The sequence below is a fragment of the Ciona intestinalis genome, chromosome 9, assembly GCF_000224145.3.
Source record: "Ciona intestinalis chromosome 9, KH, whole genome shotgun sequence".
NCBI classification, from domain to species: domain Eukaryota; kingdom Metazoa; phylum Chordata; class Ascidiacea; order Phlebobranchia; family Cionidae; genus Ciona; species Ciona intestinalis.
The window spans coordinates 6,268,479-6,290,373 of NC_020174.2; the positions used below are offsets into that span (position 1 = coordinate 6,268,479).

Genomic DNA, 21,895 nt, shown 5'->3' on the forward strand with positions numbered 1-21,895 from the left:
GCGTATGGGACTGGGCAAGATTCTCCAAACAAAGCGTTAGAAAAAAACAGCAATCACTCACATAATTTATATGGTTACTATTATGAGGGCACGAGGTGTGTATAAAACTAAACACCCGTGTTATAACCATTGTCGTTGCCTCACCATGCCAGGATAAAACAGTTACATTCAACAACATAAACCTCATAATACCTTCATTATCGCTCCTTCTAATATCATTGAGTTTTTCACACGAACTCCTTTCCCAATGATTGCCCCTGCTCCGATTGTAACATGCGGTCCCAACTGTAACATACGAATTATAAAAACGTTTCATAAATATCAGTCCAAAAAAGCTATAATTCATGGCACATTGATTACCGCGCCTGCCTTTAACCCAAAAGTTACAGGTTCAAGGCTCGTCGCTGCTACTATTGCGGAAGTATTTGTACTAACGCGCAAGTAACCAGTAAGCGGGCACGAGGTGTATGAAACAGAACACCCATGTTATAACGACTGTCGTTGCCCCGCCATGCGAGGATAAATATGTTACATTCACTCATTCATTCTTCTTCATAGAACAACACGTACCACTGCTGTCGGATCAACCTCAGCCGTCGGATGAACTGACACATTACCCATACAGTTTGATTCGTTGTTTAATCTACCAGGGTGAGTCGTCTTGTACAATTCCAATATCGCTCTATTAGCATGTAATGCTGACCCTGCTGATTTTATGTTAAGCCAAAACGTGTTTGTTTTGAACGCGAATAGTTTTCCCGAGCCTGATAATAAAGGCAATAAATCACTTTCCAAAACTATTCGTCCAAGGCCATTACTTGTGCTGTCTTCGTATTTTTCGTTGCTGAAAAACAAATTTGGGTTTATATTATAACTTTAGCATATCAATCCTACTGGTAATAGCCAATTAAAACCACACACTACGCAACTTTGTATTCAATAACATCGCCAGTAATATCAGTGTACTATGGTAATATAAAGTATAGGATGAGGGGAGAAGGGACACTTAGCGCAATTTCCAAATATCCTGCTCGTGTTTTAAACAATTAACAAGGGTGTATATTTATACATTTAAACGCTAAAATTCCGCACACCATGCTTTCAACTTACTCTAAACTCCCGCTTATGCTCGGCCTGTGTTTGCGTTGAAACAACATTCCGATCTCTTCGAAAATATCAACGTTCAAAAGGTACAAGCCAGCGTTAACGTCTCGGCTGACGAATGTATCAGGTTTTTCTATGTAGTGAACAACTTCTTTCGTTAAAGGGTTGATACCGGCGCACCCGTAGTGCAACGACTGATCTTGTGGTACCTAGGATATATTAACGCAGTTTAAATAACGTAACTTTAAATATAGGGCGATAAAGTTCGGTGCCCTGGCAAAGGTTCTAGGTCGCCTGCCTGTAGTCCAGACTTAGGGTTCGAAGCCCAATGCTGCTACCATTGTGGACCTGTGTCCTTGGGCAAGGCACTTTCCCCTATTTGTCTAAAATCCTAATCACCAACGATAAATAAGTTACATACATGGTAACTCGTAAGCGGGCACGAGGGTATGAGACAGAACACCCGCGCGTGTAATAACGACTGTCGTTGCCCCGTCATGCGAGGATAAGTATCTTAAATTCATTCATTCAACTTTTAATATATGCAGAATATACCTCAACCGTCATCATTAGATAAGGCATGAACTTTTCCTTTGCGTCGATCATTTGCAGGAGAGGAAAGTCACAGAAAACATCGCTGAACATAAGGAAGAAAGCGTCCATGTCTCCGTTCATAATAACATCACGGAAATGGTAGATACAGCCAGCTGTACCGAGCATCGTGTATTCTTGCAGGTAACTAGAATTATATGCTATCGGTTAGTTTAATAAATACATGTAACTTGCACGGAGAAACGGCAGCCGTTATTGCACGGGTGTTATGTTTCATACACCTCGTGCCCGCTTACAAATACCACGTATGTAACTTTGTGGGTGATTTATTTTAGCGTTTTTTTTTTCAGTTTGAACTTACCTGATGTTTTTGCCATACTTCTGCCTCTCCCTTCGCACGAAACGTTTAATTGCATCGCTTGGTTGGAAGAAACCAATCAACAAAATCTCAGTGACCTCTGGTATCTGTATGAAACACGTAGAAACGTAACTTTATGTCAAGTTTAGTTTGATGTAGAGCCACGATAGGCATTTGTAATAAATCAATAAATCTTGTTTTATCCTTGCATGGCAACGACAGTCATTACATTTTTTCACCTCGGGCCCGCTCACGGATTACGACGTGCGAACTTTCGCACATACGCCCACACTGGTAGCAGCGACGAGCCTTGACCGCATTACCTCTAGGTTAAAGTCAGCCGAGCTATATTCACCATGCTATCATGAGTCGTATGTCAAAATGTTAATTTGTCCACAATTATGAATGCTACACATAAAGTGTCAAATTATTGTTTTTTTAAGATTTCCCAATAACTTACTTTACTACAGGCTTCGATATGGTGGTGTATAAGTGGAAAGCCTGCGATGGGGAAAAGTGGTTTGGGGACATCTAAACTCAGTGGACGGAATCGTGTACCTGTGGGAAGCTTGAGTTATATGGTATGTAACTATTATTAGTAACGGTGTTGAAATGTATAGTAGGGTAAGGTAAAATAGGAGATGCTTTGATTATATTTTCTCGCCCCCTTTTGCGTAAGCAATGAATGACTACAGAATTGTATAACCGTTGTTAATTGTTCAAAACACGTTCAGGAAATATGGGATATTATTTTCCAAAGATATCTTATCTTACTGTACAATATACCTATTATAGTAAACGGTATTAAAAAATGTCTGGTTCGTTTAACTATATAGACTCGCCACAAATACTTTGTACATTTAAACAATGCAGAGTTTGAACCTGTAGGCTATATATGATATACTGTATAGTTGTGAAGCCCTCGGGCTTTTTTGCAACCTACATACAAAGTTTAAAACTGTTTAAGAGTAAAAGTAAAACAGCTTATATGTGATTTCAGCCATGTTTTCTTACGTTTTTTCCAAAACTTATCGATGTAGTTATAATAATGTTGGGTAAAATGTGGGATATCGTTAGCACCCAAAACTCATATTTCGTGATCATGTTTTGAACAAATAACAACGCTCTTTTAGAGTTGCGGGGCTACGGTTATATAACTCTGCAAATATTCTTCGTTTACTACCAAATGGGACGAGAAAGAAAGTAAAACGCGTCCCTTCTTACCCCACCCTGCTATATTTTAAATTAAACTAGTTGAAATACAGTCAATACCGGTATGTAACTTCACCATCACAAACTCACCCTTTTCTGGTCCACCAACTAAAATAACTGCCTTCACTTTCATAGCTACTGTTCTGTTAATCGACTGCTACTGTTTTGTAAAATGGATAAGAACCTAGAACAACACGGTTGCCAACTTTTACCTTTTTCTTTTTTTTTCGAAGTTTTCAGCGCAACCGGTTAAACGACTTCGAAACCTTTAACTGGCAAACATAGTTCACTGTTTCTTAGAAATATGATACTCTCAAGTGACCTGGTGTTTTACCCTTGTAAGTGTTGAGAATCCAAGACGCCACGTTTGTACAACAGTGCTTTTACATTTATGTCATACATATTGGACGCTATAACTGAAATTTAACTAAATACTATTTACACTGACGAACCGCGCAACTCAAGTCTTGTATTTAATGCTCCAGGGTTGTTATGTAATAACAAAATACGTTTAATCAACAGTTGGAAAAAACGTGGCATTCTCCAAGATTGCACAACAAAATCAAGTTAATTTTGTTAGAAGTTCTGAAATTATTTAAACGTGTGGTGGTAGCAGAGAGCTGGGCGGTTCGCCAATGCGGATTTGGTTACGATTTTCATTCATTCACGCGTCGAAGAAAAGAGTAATTGAAATACTCGAGAGGTAAGGTCGTTGATGTGTTGAGCAATTAGTACAAAGGTTGTACAGAAAGTTTACTTTGCGTTTTATGTTGGAATAATTAAGAATAATGATTTGAGGACTTGGAAATAGATGTGACGCTTTACGTTGTAGCGATAATTATTTTCTATATTTAATGCCTTGAGCATTTGTTACGTTCTTGCGAATGTATGGCTGATGAATTCGTGTTTTTATTATCAGCGGGGTTTTGTTTTCGTACATGGTTCATTTTGGTGTGTACAAACTGTTACATGTAGATGCAGCATCTACTATGGAAAGTTAAATAGTTTCACATTTGTTTAGGAATCTGTAAGAACATGATGAATCATTACTAATGGCGGGTGACACGAAATACCGAAGGAAACTCTGGTACACTGTCCAACCGCGTGAAAACGGAAGTACAGACTGGGATTTATTAACGCCTGTCCCTTCAACTGAAAGATCAAATGAACCAGGGAATCAACCAGGTTTCGTATTTTAATGTCTTTAAGATACCATTTAGTAAGTTGGGGTAAGATGGTCCATGTTTTCATTTTTCCCATTTAATGGTAAACAGCGAACATTTAGATGATAACATACCCGCAGCCTTGCGACTCTAAAAAGCGTTGTTAATTGTCAAAACACAATTATAAAACGTGGATTTTAGGTGTTAACGGTATCATCTTACCCCACAGTACTATAGAACCTATAGTTCCGCCTTTGGAGCGAAAAATCAATGTTAAATTTAAACTTAAGGATCTAACACGACGAGGTATGCTTCGCCCGCAGAAAGAAAGTTGCTTGGAGTGTTTGACCAATACTTCGCTTCAACGATAAGTGAGCTGCTGAATTACTCGTTCACGTTTAAGTTCAATTGTATATTTCGGTTCTGGTCCAATAGCAATCTTTACAACACTTACCACTCAGTAGGCCATTGTTTTCCGCCGTTCCGTTTCGCAATGAGAGATTATATAACTTTCGAGCATAAACAGTTTCGTTTATCGTTTGCTTTTTTCTGCTCTGTTATATGTCGGCATTCCGAATGTCGAAACGAAATTGTTTTCGCCCCGAAACGCAGGTCCACCGTCCGAGTTAAGGGCCTTGTAATTGCCTCTTGAATTTAGCGCGGGGAAACGCTTCGGTCGTTTCATCAAACGTTGCGCCACAAGCTCGAAACAATGTGGACAGGCTTGTTCAAATTCGCAATAGCGAGTTCGCTAAGGTACAGACACATATATAAGCGCTGTACTAATTTCAATTGGTGACCGCACGAACCCGTGTATAACTTAATAACAAAACACATCCCTATATGACTGGAGCGTAATTGGATATCCTGGATCGATTTGACCTATTCGAAAAAGGTTGTATATTGAGACCGCTCATATAAAGCGCTTATAAAGTGTCATTCGATTTGACAGCGGATTATATATTGGCGGCTCACGAGGTAGTGTTTTGTACAGGCAGCAATACTTTCCTTTATTAAACCGTGTGTGCAATCTGTATCTGGCTTCAAATAAACTGCATAGGCATTGACTTGGATTGACAGTTGTGTTCCAACAGGCCAGCAGATGAAAGCAAGAGACATCTCCGAGATTCTGCACAGACGTGTTGCCTTCTTGGCAGGTATGTTTAGTCTCAGTCTTACGTGATCGATAAGTTGTTTAACATAATGAATTTCTGTCATTAATTTGTTCATGTTTATAAAACCGCGACAGCTAGCACTAAGCGTCGATGCAGCGCATTGATTTTATGTATTGTTAATATTTGTATTACTGAGACGGTGTTTGGATACGAACGTCCGGTAGCGCGGTACAAATAATATCGATTCGGATTTGAAACGAAATCAAAAGTTGTTTGACAAAAGCGTTCTGATCCCTTTTCACCGAGGACAATCACGACTTAATTGACCGCTTGTAGCGCGCCTGGAATGCCAGTGGAGCGGTGTGTAAAGCATGAATAGGAGGCGCACGGCGAAACTGAATTGAATGTAATTGTAACTTGCTTTATCCTCGCGTGGCTGGAAAACGACAGTCGTTATAACACGAATGTTCCGTTTCATACACCTGATGCCTGCTGACCAGTTATTATCACATATGTAACTTTGTGAGTGATTGTTTTTCTGTATATGGCTGACAATTTAGACAATCCATTATAGTGACCACGAGGTTGGCATTCTATCGTTTTCTTCACTCACTTGCTATTGTTTTGTTGCTCTTATAAAGGCGGCAAGGACAGGAGAGGAAACCACGTGATCACCATACCGAACGTCAAGGAGAAGTACCAACACACGGAGCACTCGGTTAGCACCACGTTGCGGTACCTGGCTTCAATTCTCGGGTAATGGTTTCTTGTTATACAAACGTGTTATAACAAGCCCGTTAAGTTATCGATTTGTTTGCTGCCTTCAGCAAACGCAAACATTTCTCCGTGGATTTAATTGTATTGCTTTTTATTTAGAAAACGCGAACGATTTACGATTCTGTTGGATGTGAGGTCTTCGAGTTGGAATTCTGCAAAACCAATTATCCGCATTATACAAGTATGTATGTGTTCTACAATGTATGTAGAATCAACATCATGATTGCAGCTACAGCAGCTTTGCAAACACACGGAAGTCGACAAACTTTGATAAAAAAATCAGCTTGTAAGCGGGCACAATGTGTATGAAACAGAACACCTGTGGTATACCGACTGTCGTTGCCCCGCCATGCAAGGATAAATAAGTTACATTCATTTTAATGCTTATTGTTTTATTTGTTTTAGTATTGCCTTCGAGATCAAGTGGATTTAGTCTGCATTGTGAAACCCGGGGAATTCTGGGAGAAACATCGAACAAATTTCAACTTTAAAAAATACAAAGACAGGCTGGGATTTGAGGTAAAGTCATGGTGTGTTCAACACTCAATTATCAAATAAAAAACTTGTAGATTTTGCTTCAATTTTACAAACCATGCGTTCTTGTATAGGTTGGGGTAAGATGGCGAGATGTTATATGATTTCATTCTTTTTATCGTCCTATTTCGTAATAAGCAAAGCTCGACACTGTGATGCTACCGTTATAGACGCATCTGTCCTTGAACAAGATATTTACTTTAAATTACTCCGACCCAGCGTTCCTTATGGGTTGTCTAATTTGTCAGCCATACACTAAAAAATACAAAAAATTATTATCCAAAAATTTACGTATATGTGGTAACTCGTAAGCAGGTACTATACGTGTGTAAAAACGCAAAACTTTTGATATAATGACTGCTGTCGCCCCGCCATGCAAAGATAAAACAAGTTACATTCACTTATTCGTGTTTTTACTTGCAGACCACTCTAGTATCTGAAGAAAAGCTTCGTCGTTACGTTGATGTTAATAATCTGCCTCGTGAGTTCGGTGGGAACTTAAGCTACGACCACCATCAATGGATAAGGAACCGAATGAGTTATGAGAAATACGTGGAAGAAGCTTCGGAAAAACTGGATTTCATTCAAACTGTGGGGAGTGTAGCGAAGCAAGACGAAGAGCTGGTAAGTGAATGTAAAATCGAATGAAAATATTTTTGATTAACTTTTGGGTAGATGCACATTTAGTCTCGGTGTATTAAAACTAAGTAATATTTGTTTAACATTTTTACTTATATATAGTAGGTTAGGGGAGATCGGACACCTTTTCACTGTATTTTCTCGTTCAATTAGGTAGTAAGCAAAGAACATTTTAAAAAAAAGATTACCGTATTCTCACGACTTTAATAGACCGCTGTTAATTTTTAAAAACACTATCAGGATGTTTGGATATAATGAGCTAAAGGTGTCCCGTCTTCCCCCACCCTACTATACTTTAATTGTCTCTTTGATTACGATAGAAAATATTACAGCGACAAAACAATAGTCGTTAAAACAGAATTAGGTTAAAAAATTGACGGAAGGAAAGAAAATTAGTTTAGTGTTAGAAAAACTTAAATTATAAATTTATTTTTTCAAAGTCCTGTTGCGATTCCGACTCAAGTGACGATTACACCGACAGCGGGCATGCGACAGGGCACACCATCACCAGTAGCTCTTCCACCACGCCATCTCGCGGTCGGTTATTGGAAACTGAGCACACAGAGTCGAGGTCAAAATCGAGCAGTAGCGATGAACACTACGTTTATCATCTTAACAATGATAACAGGTGGGTTACCGTTTTATTTAATAAGTTAAAAACTTAACGCTATGCTATAGTGTTGTATATTTTGAATTTGAACACAAATATAAAGCCGTCCATGGAAGACATCATTGCGGTAATATGTTCCCCGGTCAAGACACTTAACGGCAAATCCTGATATTGTTTTGCTATATGGCGAACATAACGTCGGCGATAAAACATACATACCTATAATAAGTTGTTCTGATTAAAATCACATTTTATGTTAAAATCTCCTAGCCCAGAAAAACAGCAACCTGTGCCCGCCCCCAGAACCACCATCGTGTCGTCACCAGTCGCCCAACCGAGAAGACAACGCAGCAGGTAAGCTATGTCACATGCCGCGTTCATGAACAAAAAGTTAGATATGCGGTATCGCATAGGCGGGCATAAAAAAATACATTTGTAAACTTACAGTTCAAATATTATTCTAATTTAAAACGTATATTTGGCAACCACGCTTTTATTTGATACTTTAACTCAAGTACTTTTTATTACCTCATTTTTTTGTATCACAACTGTCGTTTTGATTTTAATTTCCATCTTCGGGTGATTCCCCTCTTCTGTGATTAATTAATCTGGTCTTAACAGTGTAATTCCGTTGTAAACTTAATATGGTATGTTCTGTTATGTTTTACACAAGAACATAATATGCAACAGGAGCGTCCCAGCAAAAGAAAACCAACCGAACGGAAAGCCATCAGTTACAAGACACAGCACCAAAGGGAAAGGTCCGCCACCATACGAACACGTTTATACATTACCAACGTACGGTAATAGTAGGAAAGAATCCACAAAACGAAACAGCGAATGTCGTTACCAGACGGTTGACGGTTCGTCGAGAAACGGTCCGCGACAGTTGCGAAAGAAACGCAACAGAGAATATGAGAATATCTATTCTTCGAATCCGCAAAAATCAAGGTATAAACACTCAGTATTTTCAACACTTTTTAAACAATTTTGATTTTTCTTTATTTTTTTACCAAATTTTTAACGAAAAATGGATATAGATTGATGCCTTCTCGTTCTGTTCCTGACCTTGCCCGCAGAACCTCTCGTAGCGAACCAACGGATGATGCCAAGCGACAATTACGAAATGCTCTTCGTAACTTTCCCAGTCCCACAGTTCAACAAGGTAAGTTACACAATTAAAAGCTACACGCAGTTATGAGGTGAAATAATTGTACGTGATTTGAATAATGGCATCGAGGGATTTGTGCACAAGCGCTTTATAACCACAGAGAATGTTGTGGGTTTCTATAATGAGTGTTAAAAGGTGATGTATATAGTATATACACGTAAATGTTATTCACCTATATCTTATAGTACTGCGGTGTACAGGATTGATATCGTTAGCAAATAATCCCTCGTATTATCAATTAAAACGCTCTTTTAACGTTTTGCGAAAACGGCTATGTAATTTTGTAAATATTTTTTGTTTACTATGCCAAATGTGACGAAAAAGTAATCTAGTATCCGTATGTAATCCCAAAATTTTGTTAAATAGGCCGCCGTTGTAATTTCTGTTTCAGGAGAAAAACTTCTCCAACAGTTAGGAACAACAGCGGATGACTCCGATGGTTTTCGAACCGGTATCTCTCAACCTTTGCCCCAGGAAGTCGTGGATATGATGCGTAATATAAACAGATTACAGGTGAGATATTTAGTCGTAAGTTTTGAGGAAGACTTACCCGTGTTAATTTCCGTGTATTTGGTCTTAATATAGAGCTCACAAAATTGGACGCTTCTCGTAATGAATTAACACTCAGTTTTAAATGCTCCGAAATATATAACCGACAAAAGTCGCAGAGAAACAGCCTACTCTGTTAGATATCTCAAATATAATCTGTTTTTATCGCATTTTCAGGTTATCCTTCAAAAACTAGAGGCCTCGTCTCCCAATAAACAAGACGGGGTTAAACAACGAGAGAAAAGAAGAAGAAGGAAAACCTTAGGTGGAAACCCAGACCAAGACGATGGTTTCTCGGAGCAAAATGAAACCGTGACACCCAGGGCTATTTCAGATCACCTTAAAACTGTAAATATCAGTTATAATATATTTTATTTTCTATATAAAGGATAGGGTCAGATGAGACTGTTCTCTTCTCATCCCATTTGGTGGAAAACAAAAAATGTTTACAGAATTATATAACCGTAAATGCTGTACAGATGCTTGCTAACGGTGTTCCATTTTATTTCGAAACCTGTTCCACGCTGGTAGATGGGATTTTCTGACCTGCTAAACAATTCACAGGTTTATAATTGGATTCGTGGTCCTGGCGAAGACCATTTGAAAAAAGATTCAACTTTTGGAAACTCTTTGGAAGAAACTGAAAAATTAATTTTGTGCCACAACGGATTATTAAAGAAATCTGCGGTTAGTAAAACTTCTTTTTGTAAAATTTTATATTTTCTGAATGTTTATAATATTGCATGACTCATACTTTAATAAAAGAATAAACGGTGCAACATATTTATCCTCGCATGGTGGGGCAACGACAGTCGTTACAACACGGGTGTTTCGTTTCAAACACCTCGTGCTCGCTTACAAGTTACCGCTTATGTTACTTTTTTAATTTGCAGGAACCGTTTCGAGTATTGGCGGATATTAAACCAAAGTTTTTGGAGTTAAAGTCAAACATGCAGTACATGACGTCAGATCGACATCAGCGACAACAAGAAACGCCACAGGTGAATGTAACTTAGTAATCTTTGCATGGCGGAAAAACGACAATCGTTATAACACGGGTGTTCTGTTTCATACACCTTGTACTCGCTTGCGCGTATATTGCTGTAACTTAAATGTATTAGTAAACACTGGTTTAGGCAATAACTGTTAAATGTGACTTTCATGTATGGTGGAAAGTGCGGCAACAACTTTTCCATAGGGCGCTGTATTTCGCCTGACTGGGTAATTTGAAAATTTGCAGATTAACCATTGTTTATTTTCAGTGGGTTGAAAGTATCGCAAAGAATTTGGCAGTCGTTGAAAACTTCAGCAGAAACTTTCAAAAACAACTTGGTATAAGAGGAAATTTGTTACAAGAGACGCATGCGTTTTATAAATGCGCAGACAAGGTAACTATTGTAGGGCGGGGTAAGATGGGACATGTTTTTTTTTCTTTTTTGTCACAATTGGTAAAACACAAAGAAAAGGAACATAAATTATAACTGTATCCTCACTACTTTAAAAGAGCGTTGTTAAATGTTGAAACACGACCAGGATATTGGGATTTAGGTGCTAACGGTATCAACTTTACCCCACAGTACTGTATGTAATCATAAACACTAAACAGGTTTCGTCGTATCTCGACGATTTACTGAAGATATGTGTGAACGAAGCAACTCTATTAGATACTCTGGATACAATTCAAAACAATCTCAACGACTTGCATTACTTTCACAAGGTAATACAAATGTGCACTGTCTGCAAGATTGCAATAGCATGTTCAATAATACTAATATATTTTCGTAATGGTAATTACTCAAACGTGAAAAGCCTTGTCTGTAAATCAGCGGTAAACTATCCTACCTTTTTTGTAACTGTATAGACTGCGTTTTGTTAACTGTTGTAAGTGAATAAAACCTGGGCTGTAATAGATGCAAGTCCAACGAAGTCTTGGTAAAAAATCCGGTGACATTTAGCGTATAGGCCTATATCAGAGGAGTTTGACAAGCTGGTATTTTGCTGTTGCTACGACAAATTACGCAAATAAACTATAATCTTAATGGCTACAGATGACGTTTGTTGCATAATAGCGACGTTTAGAATCTACATATCTAACGCTTTTTAAATGTAATGACGCACAGTATCATGGTACAGTATCTTATACGCTGTCTCGCACCCTAACTTATTGAGTCAGCTTAGCCTAGTGGTTACTTCACTTGAAACAATTCATCAATTGTTGTGGGTTCGAATCCGTCCCCACCCCTTCCACCACGGGCGCCGTCTGACCATTTGCTAAATAAAACCAACGCCAAATCAGAAAAAAAACGTTTTTGTTAGGAATGTATTCGTGTATAGCATTTGATAAATTTACGTTACGAATATTTGGTTTTGTTTTAAAAAATGTTAATATTAAAAATGCATGTAGTATTGAAGCGTTAGCCTAACTTTCGTTTTCCTACTTGAAAAGTGACAGCTTTGACCGCAGACAAAGAAAATGCGCTGGCGTTGTAAAATATCAAAATGCGTCCCTGGGTGGGCTCGAACCACCAACCTTTCGGTTAACAGCCGAACGCGCTAACCGATTGCGCCACAGAGACGACGTCTGAAACGCTTTGAAATCAGCAATATAAAGAAAGTTCTCTCTCAGTTGCGCGCCTTCAGATTTATTAAGTACAGACAGTGGGCCAAACGATTATTTGCGGACAATAGGCCACGCGCGTCAACAGCATTGTGTCCACAATTACAATGTTTTTACATTAGCCGAATACTTCATGTGTTACTTAGGAGCTAACCAACTCTCAAGAATCATTATTGCAAAATGCTACAACTTATCTACGAACGTTGTCTTCACATAATGAATACGAAGATACAAACAGGTAGTAATTAGTTTAACAGACCATTAATTACCGTACATTGTCTCTTATATCTATTATGTATTATTGTATCATATTTATAATTTGATGCATAATCTTTAACTTTCATTTTTTTTGTGTTTAGTATTAAACTTATATTTTAACAGCTGTGTCTTTAATTATAGTTGATTGGAGTTGAATATATAATTTGTTGTAGTTTTATTCTAAAAGATCTTTTATTCACTGTACTTTGTCTTTCATATATGGATATTTTTTTGCATAATCTCTAGATTTATTAATTTTTGGACCCCGCAATTTGGTTTCATTAGTCTGTATGTCACAGTCTGTTAACTAACCCTATATTGCAGTGCTGTCTACAAGCAATCCACAAAAGCCCGCCACATCGTAGCTGAACTTAAATGTCGTGTAGTTCGTTGTCACGACCTTTGTGAAGCATGCAAGGTCAGGTTGGAGCATATACTTCAACTCAAAACTGCTCAAAAAGATGTAGTTCAGGTATTCTTGTTGCCAACATGAATATATTGTGTGTAATAACTTGTATAATAAGTTCCAACAGCCACCCCTTTGGCCTGAAAAACTTTCCCACACTTTTAATCCATAGCATGTTTTAACGACTGTGTTTTGCTGTTAATTTCTTTTCTTCTTAATTGTTTTAAAAATTTAAACTCTATTCTAAAAAAATATATATATGTATATATATGGTGTTAATAAAAGTTTTGTTATTTAAGGCGATTGAGTGGCTTACCGACACCAGACACACCATACAACAAACACACAGAGCACTCGGAAAATCTGCTAAAGATGTGGAATTCTTGAAAGCTAGACACGAAAACATAAAAGTATATTAGTAATATATGCTCGTAAGTGCATGGATGTTTGAAACAGAACACCCGTGTTATATCGACTGTCATTGCCTTGATACTAGAATAAAACAGTTTATGTCATTCATTCTGTCATTCAACACCTTTGTTATAACAACTTAAGCCCCTCATTACCCTACCACATAAATACTAAATAAGTTTCATACAATCATACATGCAACAACTTGTATAATAGGATATTAACATTATATAATATATGTATTACAGATAGCAGGCAAGGAAGCTTACGACAATGGTAATAAACAACTTTCCGCTATCTCCGTACTAAGAAGATGTTTACAGCTTTCCCCACCCCACGGCGCTCCTAAACCTCCTGTCTTGAAACGAGCGTACAGCAGGTGAAGCAAATATTTTGCAAAAACTACAAACTTGATTTGTTTGGTATTTTTTACTTTGTAGCGAAATTAGAAACATCTGTCAGTTTTTACTCTAAGTTAATTAGTATGTTTTATCTTGTTAAGCTTTGTGTCTCACAGAGATTAGATTGCTTGCACTGTAGCCAAATTATACCATAATACTCAATGCTGTTACTCTTGCGGGACTGTGTGTCTTTGGCAGATTACTTTAAGGTAATTGCTCTAACCCGTGGTTACCTGTCAGCCAAATGTAAATAAAAAAATATATATGTGTGACATAATCACCAAAATTCTTACCTAATTGCGGAAATTGAGATATTTGTTGTTTGACTTTAGTGGACAACTGGTTTCGGAATCCGGCAAGTTACTTCCCACATTAGAGTCAGCTTGGGATAATTTTGTTCGTGCGTGGCATGACAGGAGAAGCCGGTTGTCTGTTGCTCATATTTTCCATCTTAATGCTGAACAGGTATATTATATATATATGGTGTATTATATTTACGTTCTGTTTTACGATAGTTACTGTAGGGTGTAGTCTTTATTTGTGCATTGTAATATTCCAATAAAAATGTATGTTTTGTAATGTCCGTAGCTTACTTTATCCTCGCATTGCAATGACAGTGGTTATAACACGGGTGTTCTGTTTCATACACCTCGTGCCCGCTTACGAGACTACGAGTTACCATGTACGTAACTTTGTAGATGTTGATATTTCGCCTAAATGGCGCTGTCAGTCTCTTATTCCAGTAGAATAAAAGTAATTGTTTCCTTAACTTTTAGTTATTTAAACGCGCATCGCAACTTGAGGTTGACATTGATGATGCTTACCCTTCCCCACCAAACCAATACAACACCAACACCAATGATGGACGCACATCAAGGGTATGTGTAGCATATGTTGTGTCTTTAAACATCTATGTTTTGTCTATCTATACGGCCTCACACTCATTACCATTATTTGTAACTTCATAAGCTTTGGAAATCAAAGAAAGTAATGCTAATTTCAGTAATTTGTAACAATAACAAAAATTTTTTTTTTGCTTTTTTACAAACATTTGTCGTTTATTCCAGCAATCCCGTAGTAGCAGCACGAAGAGGAAGATGGAACCTCTTCGTGAAGCTCATTACTCCTTCCATGATGACTTGGAAGAAGTGATGCGGATGGGAGACAATCTTCTACATACTGACGACTATGAAGGACTTTTATCTTCAGATGACGGGTGAGAACTGAGAAATTACAGATTAAGATTTTATAAGTTAATTAAAAAAACAGAGCAGTTATATTTATCTTTTAGTTTAAAATATAACTGTGTTTGATTTTAGTTCTGTTTACAAAAATAAAATAGATATATATATAGACCCATTGTGTCAAACTTAAAAAGGCCTAAGCCATACATTATACATTAAATTGTTCAATAAACTATAATTCAATAGTAGTAGTAACGTACTAGAAAAATATATAGGGAAATAATGTTAACCAAAAATTACAATTTCAAAATATGCCCATTCTCACCATGCATCAACTGACCACCTATTTAAACCTCAGTGGAAACTTGGTTGATTCTGGTATACAAGGTAAACTGGACAAGCTAACTGACATACGATGTTCTCTGAGAGAGAAATGGACCTCGTTGAAAGAAAAAAGGGGTTATAACAACAACCGTAGCAGTCTCAAATCAGGTTACAGCTGGGTGGAAGCTGTAAATGAGGTAGTTCGAATAAAACTATTACTTTTTGATGCTTATGATATTAATTCGACAAAAAAATTGGTGTATATATATATATATATACATAAAACACAGATTTCTGGTCAGTTTTAATACAGACATGACTGCCCAAATATATGGGAGATTTTATTTTTATTTTATACAATTTTCTATAAAAACGAAAATCTTCAATGATGTAAGAAGCAACAATCAATTACCAAAATGTTAATATAAGGGTGCAGTATGGTTTCGGTGTTATTTGTGCAATTAATTTCACCACTTGAATGAATGGCAGGTCTAAGTAGGCTTATCAGTGGTAACTGTTTCGTTAACAAGAACATACCAGCAGTATGGCCTGCTACATTACCTCTCTGTTGTGTGCCATACTACAGCACTTAAAGTGGCTTCATTTGACCACTGTCCAGTCCGGTGGTTAGACACATTATTATAGTTTAGTGAACTGTAATACTGTGATCATAAAACCTTTAGTACAGGTATTTAGTGCGTATGCATAGTGAAAAAACAAATTTACAGTGTTAATAATCACAGCGTATTTGGTTAAGACATTAAGTACTAGGGAAAATATATTTTTAGTATTTAAATTGTACTGCAGTGTAAATAGTCAGAGCCTATTTAGTAATGCAACTTTAAAAGTAGATAGTTGAGATTTTTATACAGTGTTGAGAAATGAGTGACAGCAAGCAAGTTAGATGTAGTGTAGAAAATAATGATAAGAATGAAAAAGAAGAATTTGTTGGAAAAATTCGAGTTCTGACAAACGAGTCGGAAATAGAAGTAGATGTTATTGTAAGTTTTGAATAAAATTGAGGAATTTTTTTATGAATGTAACTTATTTGACCCTCGCATAGTGGGCAAGAACTGTTGTTATAACATGGGTGTTCTGTTTCATACAACTCATGCTTATTTTTTTTCACTATGTTGTTTGTGGTTGTTTTTTTTATGTTACAACTGTTGAGTGTCTTGCACAAGGACACACAGGGGCGGACCGTGTTATTAATTATGCTGGGGTTGTGGTACAAATCTTGCCCAAGTCTTAAGGACCGAACTCGTGTAAATAGATTAATTAATTGTTGTTTTACAGTCCACAGATTGGATCCGGATGAAACTGGTTGAATGCGGTCCGAACTCATTTGATATTGGAAGAAATATTAAGGAGGCTTTAAAATTGTTGGAAAGACATGAACAACTTCTGAACGTTATGAAGGTACACATTTAACTGTGAATAGTAGACATTATAACCATGTCACAACAATCGTTTTGTACACCTTATGCGAGTTAGCACATATATTTAAGTTTAGGGTTTTTTTGGCATTACGCATAAGCAACTCCTTGGTTAGAGCAATTGCCGTTGGGTAATTCTTTTATCTTTCAGGAACGAGAAGAGACTGTGACAACATTGCTTCAAAAGGAACAACTTGAAAACTCTGACCTTGCATCAAATGAAACATCATTTGCAACAAACTCATGCAAGCAAGACACCAATAACTCCCAGGACCGTAGAATGCATCGTGCTATGAGTCATTCATTGTCAGATTTATGGAGGGAACTTACAACGCTGCTTTCCAAACGTCATGTTCTTCTTAACAAGTCTGTTGAGTTTTATAAATCAGCAGTAAAGGTGAGACGTGCATATAACTCTGGATGTATTTGTGTAAATTTGAACATGTGTTCATGAATAAATGCGTAGCTTTATTACTATGGTTGTACCCAATATAATAATAAATTTGCAGTGGTTTAACAGGCAGGGTTTTATTTAACACTTTCACCCAAGTACTTTTTACCTGCAGAGTGTGTATAACGAATGTCGTTTTGTTGCTAATTCCTTCTCTTATTGTATTAATTTACCTCATTTTCGTTACTGTATTTTAAAATAAAATTAAAGATTTTTATTGTATCATGTAGTTTGGAAACCAACTGACATGTCTTGAACAATACCTTAACTGGAAGGAGTTGCCTGCCGACCGACCAAGCGCTGAGAGTTTGATTTCCACCCTCGGAGATATGAACGAGGAGATGTTGGCTGCTTCAGTGGATTGCTTAGCATGTGGTCGCCAACTGCTGGATATGTTAAAGTCGTTGAAGTCGTCGCAACAATCTGATCGTCATAAGGTGTGTGTATGTTGCATGTATTACTAGTGCAGGCTATTAATGGAGGATGTGATACTTGTACAGTTTATTACTAGTGAAGATGCATTACTGGTAGGAGTAGGTAGGTTAATCTATAAGTGAATTGTTCGCTGTATGGCAGTTAAAATGTCAGTATAATAAAACTGATTTTTTTACAAGAAAAGTTATTTACTTTTATATTGCTATGCCTGGTAGTTATACAGTAGAATTTAATCATTGTAGTTAGGTCTTGGTTGGTCATTTATATTGGGATATGCTATGGCTTTTTTGCCTGAGTTCTATACTTTTAATTACAAACGAGTTTTTTTTATAAAGTTGTGGCTCAAGGGTATTGTGAACAAATGATATTTATCGACTACAGCATATATTCGTATCCGTGTGACCCTAAAAACAGTGGTGATTATTCAATGCACGATCAGGAAATATGAGATTCAGGTGCTAACGGGGGTCTATACTATACTACAGGCGAGCTTTGGAAGTGCTTGTACTGCGGTTGAATGCACGTTGGAATCGTTGGTTGAGCGCAGAAGACAAGTTGACTTTCGTGAGCAAAGGAGGAGCTTGGTGTTGAAGAAAGCATTGAAGATAAGGGAGTGGGAGGAAGAGGTGGATGAGGTGGGAGCATGTGTGGGGTATTGGTGTAGGGGTTAGTTTAAAATGACGTTTTTTGGTCCAATTGTAAGTTTTCACTCTGAGTGTCATGTGTGTGGATTCAGATGCATTCTGTACTTAGGAAAAATGATTTTGGAAAAATTGTTTCTGCGTAACATATATATAAATAACCCACATATAGTTTTGAAAAATTAAAGCAAAAAGGACGTTAAGTCTTAAACTAACGACTTGATGAATATTATCTTCAGGTTATAGACTGGTTTGAAATTATCCGTGATTCTAAAGTTGAAGTTGTTGAGCTTGGTTTGAATGCAGCAGAAACTGAAGGGCTGAAGGTTCATCTGGAACAAATTAAAGACCAGGCACAGGTTATTTTTTTAACTATGTTTTTGTTTATTTTCACATAACTGGTTGCAGCAGTTTGCTTATGAGTTACCACATGTGTAACTTAATGAGTAGCTATGTATTTTTTGTTTTATGGATTAAAATCTGGGGTGACATTGATATTGTTACAGTTACAAATACAGTTATTTCCATATTGGTTTTCATTTATATGATTCTAAGGCAAATGATATCACCTGTAAACCCGGGATGACATGACACCCATGCAACCCTAACATTGTGCCCATGTTTTCAAACCAGTCTCAACTGGAACGAGCGAAAAAACTCGTGGAAAAAGCAAATGCTGAGCTGGAGGCGTTTGGAGATGAATTTTTGACGATTAAATCCAAAGACCTTGACGTGGTTGGTGAGGACTTCATGAAATCGGTTGATGAAAGAAGGGAAGAACTTAACAGGGCTGTCGGGTTCTATCAACTGCAAAAAGAGGTGATTGTTTGTTATTTTATTGTGTAGTGTATAAAGTAGTCGGGCAGAACACCAATGAGCAATGTCATGGCTCATGGCGTGCAATGTAAAGAGATTTAGACTAAAAATGGACCAATAGATCGCTTACTTACTTTACTAGTTGATAATGGAAATACTAAAAATAGTACCTGCTAAAATACATGTTAAAAAATAGAAATTGGAGGGTATATAGATGTTAAAAGCACTCCTGTTTTTAGGGCTACCTTTTCTATATAATACTCGCACAGAAATTATGCACATTAGTATTTAATATTACATTCATTCCTAATAATTGTAGGCCATTTCTGATCTTCATATTTTCTCAAACCAACTTTATTTTCTCTCAGAGCATCATCTCACTTACTGAGATCGAAAAGAAATTGGAAACGGGAAAATTCTCTTCCGATCCGGATGAAAACAAGGAGCAGGTGGAGAGGTTTCAGGAGAGCGTTGATGCGGCTGCTAAACCATCTCTACACCTCGCTAAAGTCATTATCTCAGAACGGTTTGTATTTTTACTTAATTTAAACTAACTGCATTTTTCCTTACATGCGGTTGCTGCTTAGTGTATAAGCCTAAAAGAGATCGTCTGTCAATTGTTTGTTTGTGGCATCATCAGAATATGACGTTATATGTCTTGCCCAATGAGACATTTGCCCGTACTGAATTCCCTAAGTACACTTACTGTTGTTTCATTCTATGTGGGGCCTTGTTAAAGACCTGACATCTATATCATATTCTTCCCATTACCCCAACACCCAGCCCTCTTATGTGTGTTCACTGTGGTTGCATTATTCCACATTTGCCACTAATTTACCATAATTTCCACAACTTTTTAACTAAAATATTTTTAGGGAATCTGGCGAAACCGCAGGCTTAGAAGGGGTTATAACTTGTCGTGACAACGTTAAGCGCCACAAAGAAAAGTTACTTGACACAATATTTCGGTGCCAGCAAGAAGCGCTGCGAATAATTGAGATGGTTACTCTGTTTATCAAGAACTCACAAGAAGTAAATCAAGTTTTATTTTAATTTTTGGAAAGTGTTTTTTAAATTGAAGAATAAAACAACCAATGTTGTCCATCCTTTTATTGCACTTTGTGTTGCTTACCAACAAAAACACGGTTAACCAAAGCTAATGATTTTTCATTTTATGTAAGAGTTAATGAATGAATCTAGTTCTGTTTAACTTCATTTTAACTTGCCTTTGTCCTTTCTATTATTTTTACAAAAATAATCCAATCGTAAAATTTAATTTGTGTTTTCACATTTTTATTTCCAGCTTCAAAACTGGGTAACAAACGTAGCAGGAGGAATGCTTGCTACCAATGCCATGGTAGGTGGGAGCCACGACACCGCTTCCCAGTTTCTTATGTGGCATCAATTACTCAGTCAGGATGTGCAGGTGAACAACTACATATATTGTGAATAAATGCTTTATCCTTGCATGGTGGGGCAACCACCTCCGTTATAACATGAGTGTTCTGTTTCATACACCTCATGCCTGCTTACAAGGTATTATGTATAACTTTACAGGTAATTATTAGCATTTTCTTGTTTTTTTACTGTATGGCTGATAATTTAGAAAACCCAAAATGTTGTAAAAGAATTCACAGAAAAAATTAATGCAAAAATTTTTACTTTACAGAAAAAATCTTCCGAATTAGAATCCATCGTGAAAACAGCGAACATGCTCCTGGAGACGGGATGCAACAAACCAGAGGATGTTGTGAAGAGAGCGGAAGAAACAAAGGAAGAATGGATGAAGTTGAACAAGAGGATCAGCAGTAGAATCAACTTGGCGGAAAAGTTTACGGACTTTCTCTCTGAAATAGAGAAGGTCAGTGAACGATGGAAAATTAAAAATTATCTTCTTTGCTGTAAATATGATCTTTGTATAATAAGGTTTAAATTCATTTTGTAACCAACCTTTATCTTTATCCTTTTTGTTAAGTTTTACTAAGTAATTTGATTTATAAATTTCATATAATACATTCATATCTTTCCTCACTATTGGCATTTACCCAGACTCTTTCTATTTTACGTAATATTGGTAATTTTTCGTAATATTATTCATTCTCCAACTATTTATAATTTTCCGTTTCCTCAGCTTTTCAAGGAGCTATCAGATGTGGAGTCATCGGTGGCGAGCATGAGGCATGTATCGTTGCATGAATTACCCGAAGCCCAACTAAGACCTATAGAAGTTAAAGTGAGGAAAATACAAGAGGATATTATGGAGATGGTGGAAAAAGGAAACAATGTGAACTGTAAACTCACTAAGGGAGTAGCAGGTCAGTTGAATGAATGTAATTTATTTACCCAAGTGTGGGGGCAACAACAGCGGTAATAATACAGGTATTTCATACACCTCATGGCCGCTTACAAGTTACCATGTATGTAACATTGTGGGTGATTGTTTTTCTGTATGGCTAACAATTTAGACAACTCATTAGTAACCACTGGGTTGAAGGAATTACTGTTAAGTGTCTTGCCCAAGGATACATGTCCAAAATGGTAACAGCGACGAACCTTGAACCCATTACCTTTGGGTTGGAGGCAAGCACACTAACCACTATGCCACAGCACGACATATGTAATCAAAACAACTTTTCCCAGATGATCCGTTTGATGCCCAACAAGCAGTAACGACAGTAACCGAACTGCTTGGTGAGCTTCACCTTAGAAAGTCAGCCATGATCGGATACAT

General features: G+C 37.1%; 2 protein-coding genes and 1 non-coding gene across 3 annotated transcripts in view; 1 reads left to right on the forward strand and 2 right to left on the reverse strand.

Moving 5' to 3' along the window:
- LOC100187376 (mannose-1-phosphate guanyltransferase alpha-A) overlaps positions 1–3,508 on the reverse strand; it is a 5,135-nt gene extending 1,627 nt beyond the window's left edge. The window contains exons 1-7 of the mRNA XM_002124027.5: positions 3,317–3,508; positions 2,475–2,572; positions 2,018–2,121; positions 1,660–1,843; positions 1,111–1,313; positions 571–844; positions 193–285 (exon numbers count right to left, since the gene is read on the reverse strand). Of these exons, the coding sequence (XP_002124063.2) occupies positions 193–285; positions 571–844; positions 1,111–1,313; positions 1,660–1,843; positions 2,018–2,121; positions 2,475–2,572; positions 3,317–3,359 (999 nt within the window). The 5' untranslated portion in view covers positions 3,360–3,508. The remainder of the gene's footprint in view (positions 1–192; positions 286–570; positions 845–1,110; positions 1,314–1,659; positions 1,844–2,017; positions 2,122–2,474; positions 2,573–3,316) is intronic.
- LOC100180275 overlaps positions 2,500–21,895 on the forward strand; it is a 19,892-nt gene continuing 496 nt past the window's right edge. The window contains exons 1-38 of the mRNA XM_018813549.2: positions 2,500–2,595; positions 3,749–3,929; positions 4,248–4,411; positions 5,484–5,546; positions 6,146–6,260; positions 6,381–6,462; positions 6,687–6,800; positions 7,239–7,439; positions 7,895–8,082; positions 8,335–8,418; positions 8,755–9,015; positions 9,105–9,229; positions 9,627–9,748; positions 9,962–10,132; positions 10,349–10,471; positions 10,678–10,785; positions 11,047–11,172; positions 11,391–11,501; positions 12,548–12,639; positions 12,984–13,131; positions 13,365–13,475; positions 13,725–13,855; positions 14,210–14,342; positions 14,654–14,755; positions 14,945–15,093; positions 15,420–15,582; positions 16,682–16,804; positions 16,973–17,218; positions 17,503–17,709; positions 18,193–18,342; positions 18,588–18,707; positions 18,982–19,167; positions 19,533–19,690; positions 20,040–20,196; positions 20,468–20,590; positions 20,834–21,025; positions 21,296–21,479; positions 21,805–21,893. Of these exons, the coding sequence (XP_018669094.2) occupies positions 4,279–4,411; positions 5,484–5,546; positions 6,146–6,260; positions 6,381–6,462; positions 6,687–6,800; positions 7,239–7,439; positions 7,895–8,082; positions 8,335–8,418; positions 8,755–9,015; positions 9,105–9,229; positions 9,627–9,748; positions 9,962–10,132; positions 10,349–10,471; positions 10,678–10,785; positions 11,047–11,172; positions 11,391–11,501; positions 12,548–12,639; positions 12,984–13,131; positions 13,365–13,475; positions 13,725–13,855; positions 14,210–14,342; positions 14,654–14,755; positions 14,945–15,093; positions 15,420–15,582; positions 16,682–16,804; positions 16,973–17,218; positions 17,503–17,709; positions 18,193–18,342; positions 18,588–18,707; positions 18,982–19,167; positions 19,533–19,690; positions 20,040–20,196; positions 20,468–20,590; positions 20,834–21,025; positions 21,296–21,479; positions 21,805–21,893 (5,091 nt within the window). The 5' untranslated portion in view covers positions 2,500–2,595; positions 3,749–3,929; positions 4,248–4,278. The remainder of the gene's footprint in view (positions 2,596–3,748; positions 3,930–4,247; positions 4,412–5,483; positions 5,547–6,145; positions 6,261–6,380; positions 6,463–6,686; positions 6,801–7,238; positions 7,440–7,894; positions 8,083–8,334; positions 8,419–8,754; positions 9,016–9,104; positions 9,230–9,626; positions 9,749–9,961; positions 10,133–10,348; positions 10,472–10,677; positions 10,786–11,046; positions 11,173–11,390; positions 11,502–12,547; positions 12,640–12,983; positions 13,132–13,364; positions 13,476–13,724; positions 13,856–14,209; positions 14,343–14,653; positions 14,756–14,944; positions 15,094–15,419; positions 15,583–16,681; positions 16,805–16,972; positions 17,219–17,502; positions 17,710–18,192; positions 18,343–18,587; positions 18,708–18,981; positions 19,168–19,532; positions 19,691–20,039; positions 20,197–20,467; positions 20,591–20,833; positions 21,026–21,295; positions 21,480–21,804; positions 21,894–21,895) is intronic.
- trnan-guu lies at positions 12,287–12,360 on the reverse strand. Its single transcript has one exon. It is a non-coding gene; the product is annotated as a tRNA-Asn (tRNA).